The sequence below is a fragment of the Callorhinchus milii genome, unplaced genomic scaffold (assembly GCF_018977255.1).
Source record: "Callorhinchus milii isolate IMCB2004 unplaced genomic scaffold, IMCB_Cmil_1.0 Scaffold1, whole genome shotgun sequence".
Taxonomy (NCBI): Eukaryota; Metazoa; Chordata; class Chondrichthyes; order Chimaeriformes; family Callorhinchidae; genus Callorhinchus; species Callorhinchus milii.
The window spans coordinates 76,702,468-76,722,638 of record NW_024704742.1 but is presented as its reverse complement, the minus strand read 5'-3'; the positions used below and the strand labels follow the sequence as shown (position 1 = coordinate 76,722,638).

Genomic DNA, 20,171 nt, shown 5'->3' with positions numbered 1-20,171 from the left:
GAGGGAGCATATAGATATTAAAGAGGAGAGGGCCAAGGACAGAGCCCTGGGGGACGCCAGACATGACAGTGCGGGGGCTGGATGAGATACCGTTAGAGGCAACAAAATGGAGACGGTGAGAGAGACAGTAATCGAACCAGGCAAGGGCAGGTCCGTGAAGATTGAGTAAAGCGGAGAGGCGGTGTATGAGGATGGAGTGGTCGACAGTGTCGAAAACGGCAGAGAGGTCGAGGAGGACAAGGAGGCAGAGGGAGCCCTGATCACAGATGTTCAGAATGTCATTAGTGACTTTGACCAGGGCTGTTTCCGTGCTGTGGGCAGCACAGAAGCCGGATTGGAGGGGTTCAAAAAGGGAATGGCGAGAAAGAAAGGAGCGGAGCTGGGACCCAACGACTCATTCCAGGACCTTGGAGAGGAATGGGAGGTTAGAGATGAGGTTAGAGATGGAGGTTAAAGACATATCAATGGACTGCTGCTCTGCTTTATTTTAATTAAAATTTTTCTTATATAGTTAGAAATTATTAAAAAAATTGTTTTGCAAGATCAACATTTTCTGCTTACCTTGGTTGGAACTCATCACTGCTGATATCTTCAAGAGCCTTAGGAATCTCCATCACATCAAAATACAGCTAAAACAAAGCAAATTCCTATAAACCAGTGACTGGTCAAATGCTGTCAAATGTTTTAGATCAAACTTGTGCAATAAAACATACCCATTGTTGAAGAGGGGAAAATTTGCCTGTCAATGCTTTCAGGACTTCCTGGCTTGTAATTCCCCCAAAGGCAGCAGCAAGAGGCGTCAGGAATCCCTTTGCTGTCCGTGAAAGACACTTAATAAGCTCTTCGTTAACATCCCCCTGAAACACAAACAAATATGTACAGGTTAAATGTCATATTCACATGGACTCAGTGAACGCAATGCCATCGAAAGCTTGGGCAATATTTCAGTTTTGATTTCAGCAAGATTTCTTTTAAATCTTAATAATAATCGTTGTGTTTGATATACAACAACAACAAATTCCACTTGTACAGAGCACTTCAAGTCGGAAAGACGTCACAGGACCCTGGACTATCAGGGGTTTTGGGCCCGAGCTGGGAGTTAGGGTCAAGAGGGATGTAGGGCAGTGGGTTGGGGATGGGAGAGTAGCTGAAGGCATGATCGAAGAGGGAAGTCCTTAGAAGGGACTTGGAGGAGGCAAGAAAGGGGGTGAGGTGGAGGAATTGCAGGATAGAGTTCCAGAGTGTGTGGCAGAGATGCTGAATGCCCGAGCACCAATGGTGGGGCGAGAAGTGCGGGGGACCTGCAGCAGGCTGCTGTCCACCGAGCGGAGGGAACGGAAAGGCTGATGTGGGGTTATAAAGTCGGAGAGGTAGGGGGGTGCAAGACTGTGGAGGGCCTTGAAGGCAAGAACGAGGGTTTTGTACTCGATTCTCTGAGCAATGGGGAGCCAGAGAAGCTGGGCAAGAACGGGGGTGATAGGTTCCCGGAGCCTGGTGCAGGAGAGGACACGAGCTGCAGAGTTCTGAATAATCTGCAGCTTGTGGAGGGAAGAGTTGGGAAGTCCAGTGAGTAGGCAGTTGGCGGAGTCAAGCCGGGATGTAATGAAAGCGTAATTTAGCATGTTTCATGTTGGGAGGTCGTCTCAAAGTGCTTCACAGGATTCACTGTAAAGTCTAGTGACTGTGTATTTTTTGGATGAATGTTATATAATACAATTTACATTTATACAAGGTCCTTCACAGTGGGAGGATGTCTCAAAGTGCTTAACACTGCTGGCTGGCACTTCTGGCTGGGAATGGAAACTGCAGGGGATGGGAGCGGAAAGATGACGAAAGTATGAAAGAAAGAGACGAACTTTGAATGAGGTGAGGCTGGAAGTGAGTTGGATGGACTATGGGATATAATTCAGAGTAGGGGCAGAATAGCTGAAAGCCTGCCCACTGATATGAAGTAGTCCAGTGTTTGCTGACTGAAGGGAGTAGCTGGATCAGTATGGTTCAAGTAAGTTACAGAGATAGGTTGAGGTGAGACCATGGAGGGATTTAAAGGTGAGAAAGGGGATCGTGATTTCAATTTGCTGGAGGAAGGGGAACCAGCGGAGAAGAGGCTTACAGAGCTCAGTGCAGGAGAGGACATTAGCTGCAGAGTTCTGGATAGTTTGGAATGCTGCAGCTAATTTGCACAAAGCAATGTCCCATAAACAGCTATGTAGTGAATGAGCAATTTTATCTGGGGATTATTGGCCAGGACACCGGAGGAAACTCTCTTGTCCTTTTAAATTAAGTTATGGAATTGTTATCATCCACCTGAAAATGCAGACGGGACCTTGGTTTAACATCTCATCTAAAGGATGGCAAGTCCACATTGCAATACGCTCAGCACTGCATTGGAGCGTCAGCCTTGACTGTTTCAGTTCCAATGTGGGGTTTGAACCCACAGTTTTCTGACTCAGAGGAGAGTTCTTCCAACTGATCCAGACTGACAATGCTCACTTCTACAAATTGTTTTGCCACATGTCCAAAAGGCACTTTACTCAACAGGAATGGAGGTTTACAACCAGATTCACAAATAGTAACTCATAATCTGTCTGAGTAGCTGGACTCATGGGTCGAAGCACAAAGGTGGAGTTGGACGTTCCAGGTATATATGGAAGTGGACTCCATGCCATCAGAATATGTAATGGGGAAAACAGGAAGCGGGGATAACCAAAGTAGATCCCTGAGGAACACAATGGAGGAGGAGAAGCTGTTAGAGACACAGTGAAACGCTGGGACATTGGAACCAGGAAAGTGCAGAACCACAGAGGAGAAATGGTGGGCAAGCCTGGAGTAACCAACAGTATCAAAGTTGGTGGAAAGGTTGAGAAGGGGAAGTAGGTATAGGGAGCTCTGGTCATAGACAAAGAGGAAGTCATTTATGACTTTGACCAAGGTTACTTCGTACTGTAGGCATCAGGGAACAGAAGTCAGATTGTTTGGACTCATCCAGGGAATGATGGGAGATGTAGCTGGGAAGCAACAACCAGTTCAGCACCTTGGAGAGGAAGGGGAGGTTTGAGATGAGATGGGAACTGGAGAGTTTGGTGGAGTTCCAGTGTGCGTTTTTTTAAAACTTGATAATTTTGGCTAAGTGGCAAGGAACCAACAGTCTGGTGCTGAACAAACAGGTATTGTAAATGGCTGGCACAGGTGACTTTTGAGGGTGTTAAGGATATGGTTTCAACAACTGCAACTTACCATGTTACCCTGACTTTCTACGCTTCCAGCGAAGAAAGTCAGTGTAACATTTTAAGCTGCTGTTTGTTGTCAAAGTGTTTCACTCACCTTATTTTTCATAGTTTCATTTACAGTGAATGCCAGTTTCACCAGCTCATCTGCATCCTGGAGGCACCTGTTGCAAAAAAANTCTCAGCTCAAAATCTGCTATTTTGGTAAATTTATTCCTAACAGCACTCAGACACAATTGTAAGGTACAAACTCAATAACAGCCAAGAAAAGAAAATTGTATGAGTGACAATAATTTTAAATCGTGATTCCAGCTGAAACTAAACAATAGCACTCTGCTTCTCTGACTACAAAACATCTCTAAAATGGCACTCACAACAACAATAATTTCCTCTTATATCATGGCTTTCACGTAAAAGATAGAGGGTGAGAGCAAGGTGGATCAAAGCACAGTCAAAGAAATAGGTTTTTAGATGGGTTTTGAAAGAAGATGGAGGGAACACGGTGGAGAGATTTTGGTGGAGACCTCCAGAGAGCAGGGGGAAAAGCCATACGCCAATTGACAAGCAAACAGGTTCCTATTTACTGCTAGGTAAACAGAGGTGTGTGGAGTAAGGAAACTTGCCAAAGGTTTCGTCCAGCCGGGAATCGAACCTGGGTTCTCTCACTTGCGAGGCAAGCATGTTAGCCACTACGCTATGGACTCCAAGATGGGCACGATAGGTTTGTGGAGCTTAGTGCGGGAGAGAATGGTGGACGATTGTGGAGTTTTGGATGATCTGAACCCCGTGGAGGGTAAAGTTCGGGAGACCCCAAGATGCAAGTCTGGAGGTGTCAAAGGCATGGATGAGGGTTTCAGCTGCGTGGGGCTAAGATAGTGGAGGAGGCGGGAGATGGTGCGGAGGTGGGAGGACGGTAGACTTGTTCAGGGATTGGATGAAAGCCTTAAAGGAGAGTTGAGGGTCAAACAAAATGCCGAAATTCTGTAGTGGCTTCGAGCTGAAGTGTTGGTAACGTTGGCTGTAGCGCTAGCTGAGCTGGAGAGCCTCGGTTTTGTTGACGCTTACTTGGGAGAAAGTTAATGCTCATCCAAGACTTGATGTTTTCCACCATTCATCACTTCTTCTGTGCACCTGCTCAAGCTCCCTCTATCCTCACATCAAATGCCAAGTACGAAGAGGTCCTAGACTGCTTCGCCTCAAAGATTGAAAACATCCACTTGGCTGAATCGTCCTCCCATGTTCCTTTCCATCCCACCCATCCACACCGCCTTCTCCCTCTGCCACGGCTCCTGCCACTCCTCCTTCTTTACACTCCTTTGCCCCCATTTCTCCCTCCTCCCTCTCAATCAATCACCACCTTCACCACCCTCCCCACCCAGGCTGGTCGCTCAACTCCCCCTCCTCTCACCCCTGCTGAGGCAACACGGCCAACTTGTCTCTCTCCTCAGGCTCTGTTCCACTCCCCCTGAAAAACGCTGTTATAATAAATAATAACAGTAATAATCCTTTTATTTGATATAGGCTTTTCACGTCTTCTAGACATCTCAAAGCGCTTCACAGAATAGACTGTAAAGTGAATTGACTGTATAATTGCGGGCTGAAACGCGACTGCCAAATCGCACAGCAGTGTCCCACAAACAGTCGTAGATTGATGAGACCAATTCATTCATTTTTTTTGAGGGATTGTTATCACCCCTCCTCAAAAAAATCCACCCTCGACCTCTCTAATCTCTCACACTACAGTGCCATTTCCAACCTACCCTTCCTCGTTACAGTCCTCCCTCATCCATCTGAGAGGAACTGCACTCGCCTGGTTCGAGTCCTACTTAACCAACCGCCTCCACTTCATCTCAGCAAATGGTTTCTCATCCCACTCTCGCCAAGTCACCTGCGGGATACCCCAGGGCTCCATCCTTGGCCCTCTTCTTTTCCTCATCTCTAGGTTCCCTCTGGGTGATGTCATCTGCAGACACGGGGTAAACTTCCACATGTTTGCGCATGACACACAAATCTACTTTGCCTCCTCCAGTACCAACTCCAGGTCCGCCAATTTTCTATCAGCATGTCTGGCAGACATCAGGGCCTGGATAAGTGTAAACTTCCTGCAGCTGAATGTGGACAAGATGGAAGCCATACTCCTTGGCTCCCGTCAACGTCTTCACTCCTGTGGATCTTAACTCCTCAACCTCCCTAGGCTCTTCTTCACACTCACCAAATCAGTGGGCAATCTAGGCATCCGGTTCGATCCTCAGCTGTCCTTCCTCCCCCACATCCAGTCCCTAACCAGGACCGCCTTCCTCCACCTCCGCTACATTGTCCGCCTCCAACCGTACCTCAGTTCAGGCCAAGCTCCACTGGCTCCCGATCACCGAATGGATCAACTTCCTCCTACTCGTGTTCAAATCCATTCACTCCCTGGCACCTCCCTATCTCTCCGACCTCCTCACTTCCCAATCCGCCATCTGGCGCCTCCGCTCGACTAGCACCAGCCTCCTGCTTATCACTCGCACTCTGTGCTCCATCACCGGAGGTCGCCACTATGCTTTCAGCCACTATGCCCCGAAACTCTGGAACACTCTCCCTCAATCCCTCCGTCTTGCCCCTTCTCTCCCCTTTTCCAAATCCCAGCTGAAAACCTTCCTTTTCAAGCGTGCTTACGGTCATCTCAACCCCCACCCCCGGCTCAGAGTCAGGCTCCAGCACTGTTAAACCCTCTGAGACGCTGCCCTGAACGGCGGACGCTATATAAGATGTTGTTTCATGCCTGTGGACAATGTAATAGAGGGAGAGCATATAGGTGAGGAAATAGAGAGAAGCCTAGATAGAGCGCTGAGGAACACTGCACGTGACTGTGAGTAGGTCAGAGGAAAAGCCATTAGAAGAGACAAAGTGACAACAAAATTAAACTGAATAAATCTCAGCTTTAAAATCTATTCTAAGTGAAATCCCCTCTTTGCTTTCGGCCTCTGTGCAGAGAGAATACCTGGAGATAATACTTAGGGACTTTTTATAATATATGTTGGATTGACTTCACCATATGCTGTATGATGAATCTCTGGTTACTGACATTTTGCCTGTAGCGAAACAGAATTTACCATAGCTGAAAATAATCAGCTAACGGAAGTTTGTTTGAAACCGGTTGTGAAAGTGATTCAAATCATAGAAAGTCTACAGCACAAATGAAGGCCCATTATGCTTGTCCCAATGCTAGCTTCCGCCCCCCCCAAGATCCTGAAGCTTCCAATCCTATTCTGCTGCTCTTTCTGCATAACCTTTAATATTATTTCCTTAAAATAATATTTTAAAAAATTGGTCAGTCCATCCACGACTGTTTGTGAGACATTGCTGTGTGCAATTGCCTGCCGCATTTTGCCCATAAAATACACACTTTTCTGGGAAGCTCTTTGAGACGTCTCAACGATGTGATAAAGCAGTATATCAAATGCAAGGGTTATTATTAATATCCTTTACATTATTATTAATAATTATCCATTAAATGACCGCTGTTCCCACAAATATTCCAAAATCTTTGCTTTTTCCTCTCAGATTTTCCTACTATTAGGTAATGTTTAGCAACTATTCAGCTGCTCTCATCCGTATCGTCTCGAGTGATCAATGATGCTGCTCTGCACATTTTTGCACAAATTTTAGGAACAGCTCTTTGGCAAGCATTTAATAACAGCTTTTATAGATTTCTTGCTATCGATGTCTAGTTTGGATTCCTATGGGAAAAGCAAGATGTCAGATTAGCCTGATTCTGACCTCCCCTGCTTAGCTCTGTACTTGTAGTTCCGCACAGCAAATGATAATAATAATCATCCTTGCATATAATACATTGCCTTATTATGTCGTAAAGCACATCACAGCTTTTACTGTGAAGGGGAGTGACTGTGTATTGTTTAGGTGAATGCAGCAGCCAATTTTTCCCAAATGAATGTCCTACAAACAGCCATGAAGTGAGTCACCAATTTTTGGGGGTGGGGAATCATTGGCCAGGACACTGGGAAAAACTCTTTTCACTTTCAAACAGTACCATGGGATCTTTAACATCCATCTGAACAGGCTGAAGGTTTAATGTCTCATCTGAAGGAGCTGGCAAGTCTGACAATAGCATTATTCTGCATCTATAGCAAACAATTTGTGTTGGTTTGTTGCAGAGGGTTAATCAGCAACAACAAATTACATTTGTACAACTCCTTTCGTGTTGGGAGGATGTCCCAAGGTGCTGGACAGTCAGGGATTTGGACCCAAGCAGAGGAATGGGATAGGGAGGGTGGAGGGCAGGAAGGGTAGAAGGGTGACCGAAGGCGCAGTCGAAGAGGAAGGTCTTGAGACATGCCTTGAAGCAAAGGAAGGAGCGAGGCGAAGGGACTGTGGGATGGAGTTCCAGAGCGTGGGGGCAGAGAGGCTGAAGGCCTGATTGCGAATGATGGGGCAGGTTGGTTGGGGGATGTGAAGCAGACCAGAGCCCGTTGAGTGGAAGGAGCAATATGGCCCATCATTACCCCTTTTAATCCTTCAGGTTGGAGTACAGATCTTATGACTAAGAATCAACAGAGTAATAAGAGTCCAAGAGCATCTCAACCTAAATCATGCCCTCATCCAATGTTTCTGTCTCTCAACACACATGCACCCCTACGCAGACACATACGCACAAAAGCAAATTCTGCGCTTCAACCAAACTTCACTTGTACAGGTTTTCGGAGCGGGGCGGGGAGGTGTTTGATTTCGCAGTGATGGAGGGTTATTTTTGCAGATTCAGTGAAAAAATTGCGGATGCCAAAAGTAAAAGACCAATTAATCTGATAATTGTTGCCCAGGACAGCAGGAGAAACCCATTCCACAAACTGATATTCTAATTGTGTACTAACAGTGGCATTATGTTCTTTTCCACAACCATTTAAAATAATCTGTAATCCAAATGAATCTAATGCCACTATTAACCGTCCTCCACAATGGCTAGACTCATCTTTGATCCCACGTAACATGAATCAAACCCAGACAGTTACCCTATATTTGGCAGGCGCTTGTGCTGCTCCTGAAACATATCCAAGGCCAGCATAGCTGTGTGAATCTGCAACGGCGCCTGTTAAAAAAAAAATGAATCAACAAATACATGACTGATTGCCTGAGAGAGAAAAATCTGTATTGGACAGACTGTAACCGTAGGAATGTAAAACAATCTGGAACTTTAGATGCACAATAATCATAATATTAATCGTTGCGTTTGATATAGTGCTTCATTACTATGTCGAGAAGTCTCAAAACATAAAATTATACTGTGAAATCAACTGACTGGGTATTTTTTAGGTGAATGTGCACAATTTGTGCACATCAATGTCCTCAAAATGGCCATAAAATGAGCAATCTACTATTTTACAGTCCGGAGTGGATCCCTGTAGCTTAGAGATTAGAGTACTCGTCTTGCAAGCGAGAGGATCTGGGTTTGAATCCTGGACAGGGCGAAATCCTAGGCAACTTTCTTACTCCACACGCCTCCTTTTACCTAGCAAGTAGGAACACAGTTGTCTCCCTGGGGGTAATAATCCCGTATAAAAAATTAAATAATTTGATCATTCAATCTGCGACTGTTTGTGGGACACTGATGTGCACAATTGGCTGCTGCGTTAATTCAATTCACAGTATATTCTGTGAAAGGCTTTGAGACATCACGAGGACGTGATAAGGCGCTGTATCAAATGTAAGGATTATTATTATTAAGCATGATATCTTCATTCCATTCTCCAGCTGCAAAAATGTTGCTTAAGATCACATGTTGAATATAGCAGTTACTACCAAACAGCCCCAGTATTCTAAACGGGATTAAAATAACTAACATATGATGATTTTCAGCGGGATCCCTACTAATAAGGAATCAGTGGGTAACCAGAAGCACTGATTAAGTGGAAACTCTGCCCCAAAAGTGGATTCTATCATGTGAAGTTTTTGTGAGTACTTTGGGTTCCTCTAAGGAATCCAGTTATGAATCACCACATATTAGACATCAATGGTTGGCTTTCCAGAATGTTGAAGATGAAGACCATTCTTCACAACATCCATTATTTGAAATTTCCATGCCACCCCCGACTTCTGAATAAAGATAGCATTAATACCTGGCTAAAAAGCCCCAGGTGGTAACAACTTTCATTCAAGCTTATCAGGTTTTGAGCACCTCAACAGATTTCTTCATAAATAACTTAGGTATTTAACTCCCTCTTGAATTTTCTGAAATAACGTGCCTTCCAAGGGCATTTCATTCCATAGTCACCATACTAGGTGCACTTTGCTTTCCTAAATAATAATATAATAATCCTTGCAGTTCGTGCCACAAGATGCATTTATGTGTGGGTAAACATCTACTTTTCCTTCTCTATCATTTATAATAATAATCTTTGCATTTGGCCTTATTACGTCTTCGAGACATCTCAAAGCACTTCACAGAATATACTGTAAAGTGAATTGACTGTATATTTTGTGGATGAAATACTCAAATTTATGCTCAAAGACTGAAAACAAATCAAGAACATCTGACATCTCAAAAGCTGCAGATGCTCTGTGACACAAACTAACTGAAAAGAAAACTCTGCGTGACTCCAAGCATCTCCAGAGGTATTTTTTTGCACATTGTATTTTTGCAATGTTCAGAATCTGAGTGCTTGATTGTTTTCAAACCAATGTTAATAATCAGAGAGAGTCTAGAAAACTCTCAGGGACACATGTTCCTCTGCACACAGGCTTTGAAGGTGAAGGTACACTTGAACTGACCTTTCACGGTTCAGACAGGATAACATAGCTCCAGCTTCTTATTTCCCTCATTTTTCTCACTGATTAAGTGACGCACACAGCAGTGTCCATGGTAACCTCTGGTAATATGACACATTTAGCCCTTATCGCACAGACCAGAAAGAACATTGACCTGCTGCCTTATGTTTTTCCAACTTTCCAAAATGAACCTGCAAGGTAACTAGTAAAGCTGACATTTTCAGCTAACAACAGTTGGAGCCTCTGTCCGAAATAATAATTGGTCTGTTTAATGATCGACCTTTGACAGGGGAACGTTTTGCCATTCTGCCCCCACTCTCTGGAACTCCATCCTGGAATCCATCCGACTCAGCCTCTCCCATCCCACTTTGAAAGCTTGACTGAAGACTTAATTCTTAATTGTGCTTTTGGTTATCTCCCAGCTTCGGTATCCAGCAAACTGTGCAAAGTGCTTTGAGATTTCTGTCTTCTTGATGTTAAAGATGCTATATTGTATTTACTTTTGTTATTGATTTGTCTTCTGAAGGCACTGATTTTGCTGGGATACAGTTTAACATCCACCATCACCCAGGGGCCAAGGCCAATGTAGAGCTCCAACTTTCATCCTTGCTGTCATCCTTGCTGTCATGAGCTAATTCAGCACAGACTTGAATTCAAACCTGCAACCTTCTTGCCTGTGTAGCTTTACCTAGTGTAAGCGATTAATATCAAATGTAGCTTGCCCACAAAAGTCACTCCATTTTACCAAATTTTTTTTGCGGAAAGTGCCCTCCCAATGTGAAAGGCGCTATATCAAATATAAGGAATATTCTTATTCTTATAAAATATAATTTATAAAGTATAATTCAAATTCATTGGCAACTCATCTCACTACTATTTCTACAATGTCATTGGTGCAAATTACATGCCATGTTTTCCTACATATTCACTTCGCACATAATTTCTAACTCACTTAATTCTGAAACAAACTTCAAGATGTTTCTTTCAATTTAAAGACGCTGTCATTGCAGGCTTTGTAGAAAATTATTCTGAGAATATAAGTTTAGTAAGCTCCAATAATTAATTGTGAATTGTGTTTTCAGCCAAGTCATTGAAGTGCTGTATTAAAGCTGCAGCTCTTTGAAAGCGGCATTAAATTCATCTTCTGAGAAGACATTTTTACTTGTTTAGACAAATTTGTTTTGCCAAACAGCAGATGGCTAAGAAAAATATATTTCTAATTTAATTCTTTGAACTGTCGTCACCGCAATGAAACCAGGAAATCTCACCTCAGGTTTGCTGAAGTCTACTATCAAGCATTGAGGATCCAAAAGTTGTGTCTCCATATTTTCCTAAGTGGGGTAAATCATGTAAATTTAGCCACAAAGACAAAGTGAGACAATCAGAAACATTCACAATAGAGATTTGGATTAAGGCGGCACATAGTTCACGTGATACTCTTATAATATTTGAAAACAAAAAGAAAAACATAATAAATTCAGTACTGTGCATTATAACACGGCAGTTACGGTCCATAAAATCCACATTTCCCCCTATAACCGTGATCATTCACCACGTTAGAGGCACATCAAAACACGCACCCATAGGGAAACACAGACATCACTTCTTGTGTGCAGCATACAGAAGGGATGTTGAATGGAGACGATAAAAATAATAATCCTTGCAACTGTTCTTATCAATGTCAAAATATCTCAAAGCACTTCAATGGAATTATTGTAAAGTGTAATAACTGTATTTTGTTGTGAATGCAGTTGTCTATGTTATTAGCATGCACAACTGGCTGGTGTGTGGACAGTTTTAGTCAGGTGCAGTGACTCACAACATGTTATAGTGCTGATTTGGATTTGATGAACTTCAATATTATAACAGGTCTTCCCTGTACTTGGGTGTATAATAGCCCAGATAGAAAGAGGAGTTATAGAAATGCCATAGGTTTCCTCCAAGACACAAGACTTGCATTAGAGGTACCCCCAATATTGTGTTTTATGGTGCATGTATTGTACCAGACATAATCAAATACTTACAAAAGTAAACTTTTTGGATATTTTCAACTGCAAAGAAATTCCTCCATGTAAATATGGTTTATAGTTTGATGTATCTCCAATACTAAAAGAATATGGGGACACAACTGAAAAGAAACATAGCACTGATGTTACTGAAAAATTATGTTGAGCAGAACAGTTAAACTTTGATAAAATTCTAAGGCACAGAAACATTGCCTATTTTATCCTATTGAAACGATTCACTGGCTCCAGCATACAACTAAGGACTTGGGTGTGTGAATACTCAGATAAGGAGGAGTAACAGAACTGTGCATGGAGTTCTATAATGGTCTCAATGAATGAACAAATTCATTGTTCAATTGTACAATTATTCAAAGAGATAAATAACCCAGAACTCCCAACCACTGCATTCTGTTTCTGTCTGTAAATGAAAATATAATGACAGGTTAACAGGTGCTTATATGAATAGCTATTGTTTTTATTCGTGGCAGGCAGCACACAGCAATGTGGAGGCTACACGGCACTCCTAAACTGATTTGATGCAAACCTTGTAAAGCATTTGGCCCCATAGTGCAGGGGAGTACACATCGAACTTGGATAACAACTGTCGGTTCTTTCACCAGCAAAGATTTGATTGGTCAAATTTCCCAGGATTCTCAAACTTTGTCACAGTGAACTAAGAAGAACATAAGCTAAGAAGAAAAAAATTGCGCCCCCATAGTTTATTAAAACAACACAAAGAACTGAAAATCCTATACTTTGCAATAATAAAGTAAAAGGGTTTGATAAATATAGTTATAATAAGAGCACGAGTGTCAAAAGCACTAATTGTATTTCATAAAGCAGTCCACCTCCCTCCTTGCACTCCGATTGGTGGCCTGATTCAGACCGGAGCCTAGTAATGTTCTACACCCGTGTCAATCAGTCTGGATGTCTACCCGCCCAACAAAGTTGTCACGGGGATTGTTGCAGCAGGAATTGTCGTTGTGGATTTGGTTGTCAGGAAAGTGGCTTTGCTGGGACATGGAGCCAGTCCTGAAACCCAGGACTGTTGGGAGGCATACAATTGGCGCCTCCCCTTGGTGAACGCCCTATAGTTTGAGAACCTCTGAAATATCCATCTGTTATATAGCGATTTTTTATGGTTCTGCAGCTTTTATATAAAAAAAAGTGAGTTAGAGAATATGGATTTTTGGAGTAGTTTTTTTCACGTTAGCCGGGTGTCTGACACATGTGTAAATCCATCATTTCACACTCAAGAGAACCAAAGCAGACAGATTCCACACATTTATGGCACCTACACATGGAAATTTCCCTGGGTCTGGAATGGAAAGCGTACTCTCTCCACCAGGACAAAAGGTTGATACCAAAGTTACTTCCTGCTTTGCATATGCACAACAAAGCCAATTAACACACAACAATTTCCCGCAAACAGCCCTGAAGCTAATGATCAATTTTACTTGGGGTTTGTTAGTCAGGACACCAGGAAAAACTCTCTTCTCTGTCCAGAGACCTTTTGAAATCCACCTGAACAGGCAGATGGGACTTTGGTTTAACATCTCATCTAAAGAACAGCACTTTCAACAGTGCAGCAAATCACTAGCACTCCACTGTTAGCTTTTTTAAAAAAATAAGTGAGCCAGGTGTCACATGTGTGTAATTTCATCACCATGTTGAAGAGAACCAAAGCAAACAGAGTTTCACAGGAACTCTTGTTACATTCTGAATGAAAATTTTGTTTGGTTCCGCAGTACTGTGAGATCAAAGATTTGACGACTGGCTTCAACCTACCACCTTCTGACTCAGAGGGTCTCTTTTGTATTTGTATTGCAGGAATAGGCTTCCAGTAAAGCCACTTTGCAAATAATTGTATAAATGGAACATCTTACCTGTTATTTGCCGCGCAGTCCTGTTCAACTCTGACATCCCATTGATTTCCCGAAAAGTCACAAACTGTCCTGTTTCCAACCCATGCGTCCGATTGTCCATGCACGTCACAACTCCAGGATTGCACTGCAAAAGGAATATTCACAAGAGGTACAGATGAAGAAGCTCTTTCCCCAGAATAATCACCCGCATTATAGCAAAAGTTGCTTCTGAAATGATTCGGGATCTTGGCCTCCATCATCCTTCTTTCTCTCTAACCTGCTGACTCTCTACCAACCTGCCCGCTCCCTCCGTTCATCGGGCTCCGATCTGCTCCAAGATTCCCGCCCAAGCCGCTCTACCATCGGTGGCCGGGCTTTCAGCCTCTCTGCCCCCACACTCTGGAACTCCATCCCATGGTCCTTTCTCATCGCTTCCTCTCTTGCCTCCTTCAAGGTCGGTCTCAAGAGCTTTCTCTTCAACCGTGCCTTTGGTCTCCCTCCCACCTCTTTGCCTTCCCTTATCCCTACACCACCCCTCCTCCATGCTCAGGCCCCGACCCCTGACTGTTCAGTGCTTTAGGACGTCCTCCCGACGTGAAAGGCGCTCTATAAATGTAATTTTGTTGTTGTTGTAACTCATTCCAGCTGGTTATTACACATGTTTAAAGAAATACTTGCTGCAATAAATAGCCACTAACTCAAGCAGATGGAGTCCTGTAGCTCAGTGGTTACAGCACTCGCCTCGCAAGCGAGAGACCTGGGTTTGATTCTTGCCAGGGCCAAACCTTGGGAGTAGGTTTCTTTACTCCACTTGCCTGATATTAATCCCTCAAAGAAATAAATAAATAACAATTTGGTCACTCAATCCACGACTGTTTGTGGGACACTGCTGTAGGCAATTGGCTGCCATGTTTCGCCCCCAAATATACAGTCAATTCACTTTACAGCATATTCTGTGAAGCGCTTTGAGACGTCTAGAAGACGTGAAAAGCGCTATATCAAATGCAAGGATTATTTTTATATTTATGTGAAAATGAATTTTATTCTAACCGTGTGAGAAAAAAACCTAACAACAACAAAATTACATTGGGGCAGGTGGGGTACAGGTGGGGATGGAGGGTTTCAGTGTTTCAGTGAGGTGACAGGATGTGGGGAACTATTAATTAGTCTTGTGCTGCACAACTAACCTGTAAAAACAGACTTCAGTAACTGCTCATTTGCTATGTGGTGTCCTTCACTCATGTCATAAATATCATATTCAAAAAGCTTCTGCACAATATCCTTTGTGGGCGTCTAAATGGAATTTTAATGGCTTCACGGCCAAATGGCTTATTATTGCCTGTAATAAGTACGGTTATCACTCCAAGACGCTGCCCCGTGTAAAAGATGTTATACAAATACAAGTTGTTGTTAAATTAAGATGAAACATTCATATCATGTGAACAGGAGGTCTATGCATCTCCTAACCTCACCAACATTTTTGGAGGGATAGACAGAGTTATGGAGGGGAGTGAATGGCATAATTTACTTTAAATCTATTCCTGGTGGATAAGTCCATGAGGCTCATACAAAAATCTTTAGCATTCTAGTTGCTGGCACCTCAGCAAGAGTATATCATCCGAAGGTATAAGCAATATAAGTACAATACATTTCCATGGTTGTAAGGAAGTCAGAAGTTCACATATTCTACTAATTTTACAAGAGACTCCTCAATTACGATGAAGGTCCAAAATATTATCTTATCTTCAGTGTTCATATCTGCTGTGCATTTCTTGCAATTTCTTATTTTTATTTCAGATTTTCAACATTTGCCGTTTTCTACTTCTACACCTGCAGGTGAGGCTGATGGAGAACTTGCAATATTACAGGCCCAACACAAGGACAAGCACACTTTCTGCAGGCAATACCTGGGTTATATTGTGAATGAAGATTTCCTTTGGTTCTTCTCCGTTGGAATCAGATACTTCAAAATGATCCCCAAAGTCACAGAAGACACGGCAGAAGACTCCATACAGATCAGCACTGATGAACTAGAAGCAGCAAAAAAACATGATCAAAACTCTCACCAAGATAGCTCTGTGGACTACAGTAATCCTTGGCATGAAAAACAAGGCAAGGAATGTGCACGTTCATACTGGAGTCTATTTAAATTTCTAATTTTACACATCAACTATTCCTGGATCAGCCAGAGGCACAACCTCTTTGATCCATCCAACATCATTCTCAACGGTATTTTGTTTTATTTTGTTTTAGTCAGTTGTGTGTCTGACACACATGTCCATTCTATGCTTAAATGTATTTAAAACAAACAACTGAGATTTGCATTTGCCTGGTATGGAGTGTGCATTCCCTTACTGGAAGGATGTACACTACGTACCTCATTCCAGAGAGTTTAGACCGAGGTTGGAAAGAGCCATGCCTTGGATCTGAGTGTACATTGGGGTTCTGCAGGAGTTTAACCAACTAAAACCATTGCGAACATTGACTGCTTATTCAATTAAGGCCTAACCTAACCATTAGGGCTCTGGAACTCTATCCCCCAGTGCCTTCGCCGCTTCCTCCCTTTACTCCTTCAAGGCCGGTCTCAAGACCTTTCTCTTTGACCGTGCCTTCAGCTCCCCTCTCGACTCTCTACCCTCTCCTCGCTCCCTCCCTTCCCTCCCCTCAACCTGACCACTTCCCCCCTGCTCGGGTCCTGACCCAACTGTACAGGGCCTTGGGATGTCCTCCCGACGTGAAAGGCGCTCTATAAATGGAACCTTGTTGTTCTTGTAGGACCATGGCTTGATGGGTTAAGAGAATCCAAATAAGAAAGTAATTGGTTATTTACAGGACCCGAATGGCTTTAATTCAGGAATACAGAGCTTGTACCTTAATGGGAGGATCCTGCCCATTAGCTGGGCTGAGAGACCTCCTCCAAGGCCTGCTAATAAGCCAAGATGGCTAGTCCATCATCAACAGTGCCTTGTCTGCAAGTGCACAGGGATGTTCCAAATTTCAACAACAACAACAAAATTACATTTGTGTAGTGCCTTTCACTTCGGGAGAATGTCCCAAAGCGCTGGACAATCAGTGTTTCGGACCCGAGCTGGGGGTTGGGACGGGGAGGGCAGGGGGGGAAGGAGGTTGATCGAAGGCACAGTCAAAGAGGAAGGTCTTGAGATGGGTCTTGAAGGTGCCAAGGGAGGGGGCAAGGCGGGGGGACTGCAGGATGGAGTTCCAGAGGGTGGGGGCAGAGTGGTGGAAGGCCCGCCCACCAATGGTGGGGCGGGTGAGGTGGGGGACGTAAAGCAGGCTGGAGCCCGCTGAGCAGAGTGAGCGGGTAGGTTGGTAGAGGGTTAGGAGGTCGCAGAGGTAGGGGGCAGCGAGGCCATGGAGGGCTTTGAAGGTGAAGACCAGGATCTTGGACTGTATTCTCTGTGTAATGAGAAGCCAGTGGAGTCAGGCAAAGGGTTGCAGAGTTCTGGATATCTGCAGCTTATGGAGGGAGGAGATGGGGAGGCCGACAAGCAGGGAGTTTGCATAGTCAAGCCTGAATGTTATGAATGTGTGTATGAAGATTTCGGCGGCCTGCAGTGTGAGACAGTAGTGGAGCCAGGCAATGTTGCGGAGGTGGGGGAAGGCAAAGCGGGTCATGGCACCAATGTGGGGTAGAAAGGATAATTGAGGGTCACAAAAGGATGGAGTGTGCATTTCAACAACAACAACAAGATTCCATTTATAGAGCGCCTTTCACGTCAGGAGGACGTCCCAAGGCACTGTACAGTTGGGTCAGGACCCGAGCATTGGGAGGGAAATGGTCAGGGTGAAGGGAGGGAGCGAGGAGGGGGTAGAGAGTCGAGAGGGGAGCTGAAGGCACGGTCGAAGAGAAAGGTCTTGAGACCGGCCTTGAAGGAGGAAAGGGAGGAGGCGGTGAAGGCACTGGGGGATAGAGTTCCAGAGCCTAGGGGCTGAGAGGCTGAAGGCCCGGCCACCGATGGTAGGGCGGTTGGGGCGGGGGATGTGGAGCAGACCGGAGCCAGAGGAACGGAGGGTACGGGCAGGTAAGTAGGGGGATAGTAGGTCAGAGAGGTAGGGGGGAGCAAGGCCGTGAATGGCCTTGTAGGTGAGGATGAGGATCTTGAATTCGATCCTCTGGGGGATGGGGAGCCAGTGGAGGCGAGCGAGGGTGGGAGTGATGTGGTCCCGAAGCCTGGTGCGGGACAGTACACGAGCTGCAGAGTTCTGAATGACCTGCAGCTTGTGGAGGGAGGTGGCGGGAAGGCCGACGAGGAGAGAGTTCCCATAGTCCAGCCTTGAGGTGATAAAGGCGTAGACCAGAGTTTCAGCAGCGTGAGGGGTGAGGTAATGCCGTAGTCTGGCGATGTTCCGGTGGTGATGGAAGGCGGTGCCAGTTGTGGTGCGGATATGAGGGAGAAAGGACAGCTCAGGATCGAACAAAACGCCGAGGTTCCTGACTGGCTTTGAGAGGTGGAGAGTGCAGCCTTGGATGCTGATGCTGTCAGTATCTGAGGTGCGGAGGCGCTGACGTGAGCCAATCAGGAGGGCCTCAGTTTTACGCACGTTGAGCTGAAGAAAGTTGTCTCTCGTCCAGGACTCGATGTCGGACAGGCAGCTGTCAGGACATCGGTGGTCGTGGAGTTGAGGGTAGAGGAGGAAAGGTAGAGTTGGGTGTCATCCGCATACATGTGGAAGTTAACCCCATGTTTGCGGATGATGTCACCACAGGGGGAGCATATAGAGGGTGAAGAGGAGGGGACCGAGGACAGAGCCCTGAGGGACATCGCACGAGACAGTGCGGGGGCTGGAGGAAAAGCCGTTCGTGGAAACAAAGTGAAGACGGTGGGAGAGGTACGACCTAAACCACTCAAGGACAGGGCCTTGAAGGTTGAGGTGGGAGGACAAGCGGTGGAGGAGGATAGCATGGTCGACCGTATCGAATGCTGCCGATAGGTCGAGGAGGACGAGGAGGCAGAGGGAGCCCTGGTCACAGATGGTCAGGATGTCATTGGTGACCTTGACCAGGGCAGTTTCTGTGCTATGGGCAGCACGGAAACCCGACTGAAGGGGTTCGAATAATGAATGGGTGGAGAAGAAAGAGCGCAGCTGGGAGGCGACAACTCGTTCCAGGACCTTGGACAGGAAGGGGAGGTTGGAGATGGGCCGGTAGCTTGATAGCTGCGACGCATCAAGGGAGGGTTTTTTCAAGGTGGGAGTGATGGTGGCAGTTTTTAAGGGAATGGGAACAGAGCCAGAGGAGAGGGACAGGTTGACGATGTCTGTGATATGTGGGGCAAGGAGGTGGAGCTGGGAGATAAGGAGTGGAGTGGGGATGGGGTCAAGGGAGCAGGTGGTGGGTTTCAGGGATAGGATGAGTTTGGTGACAGAGGGTGGGGAAACGGGTACGAAAGTGTGTAGGGGAGGATGGGTAGGAGTCGGAGTGTGGGAGGGAAGGGGTGGGTGGTGGGTGGATGTTGGAGGGGAAGTGACCGCGGAGCGAATTCCCTTGATTTTGGATTCAAGGAAATCCAGCATCTCCTTGCAGTGAAGGTTGGAGGAGATGACCTGCGCGGGGTGGCGGGGGGGACGGAGGAGTCGGGATGTGCTAGAAAACAGTAGCCTGGGGTTGTTCTTCGCCTCCAGGATTATCCTGGAGTAGAAGGACGACTTGGCCGAGGCTAGAGTGGAGCGGTAGGTAGAAGATGGTGGTGGGTCTGGTGGAGGTGGGGAGGGGGATGGAGGTGGTGAAGGAGATGAAGTGGTGGTCGGAGACGGCCTTGTCGGTGATAGTGACATCCGAGACACTGAGGCCCCGGGTGATCACCAAGTCGAGTGGGTGGCTGTGACTGTGAGTGGGGGAATTGATGTGGAGGGAAAGGTTGAGCGAGGAGAGCAGGGAAGAGAAGTCTGAAGAAATGGAGCAGGAGGGGGTGAAGTGCAGGTTGAAGTCACCCAGGATGATGAGGCGATCAGAGCAGAGGCAGAGAGATGTAAGAAGTGTTGAAATATCAGAGATGAAGGAGGGAGAGGTTTTAGGGGGCCAGTAGAGGAGGAGGATTTTGAGTGAGAGGAAGGAGGATGAGGTGCTCGAAAGAGGGGAAAGAGCCAGAGGAGTAGGGGGATATAGCAAGTGGTGTCCTTGAGATAAGGGCTACACCACCGCCACGGCGGTTGGGGCGAGGGATGTGGTGGAAGGTGTAGCCGGGTGGTGTGGCCTCTGTGAGGAGGTGAGCCAGGTTTCCGTGAAGGCCATGATGTCAACGCTCTCATCAAGGATGAGATCGTTGATGACCAGGGCCTTGTTACAGAGG

At 45.4% G+C, this 20,171-nt stretch overlaps 1 protein-coding gene across 2 annotated transcripts in view; it reads right to left on the bottom strand.

Moving 5' to 3' along the window:
• Positions 1-20,171, bottom strand: part of uba6 (ubiquitin like modifier activating enzyme 6) — a 69,238-nt gene that overhangs the window by 26,721 nt on the left and 22,346 nt on the right. For both annotated transcript variants that reach the window (XM_007891981.2, XM_007891982.2), the window contains exons 8-15: positions 15,768-15,890; positions 13,882-14,005; positions 12,014-12,117; positions 11,258-11,320; positions 8,237-8,313; positions 3,325-3,391; positions 714-857; positions 562-629 (exon numbers count right to left, since the gene is read on the bottom strand). In XM_007891981.2, the coding sequence (XP_007890172.1) occupies positions 562-629; positions 714-857; positions 3,325-3,391; positions 8,237-8,313; positions 11,258-11,320; positions 12,014-12,117; positions 13,882-14,005; positions 15,768-15,890 (770 nt within the window). The remainder of the gene's footprint in view (positions 1-561; positions 630-713; positions 858-3,324; positions 3,392-8,236; positions 8,314-11,257; positions 11,321-12,013; positions 12,118-13,881; positions 14,006-15,767; positions 15,891-20,171) is intronic.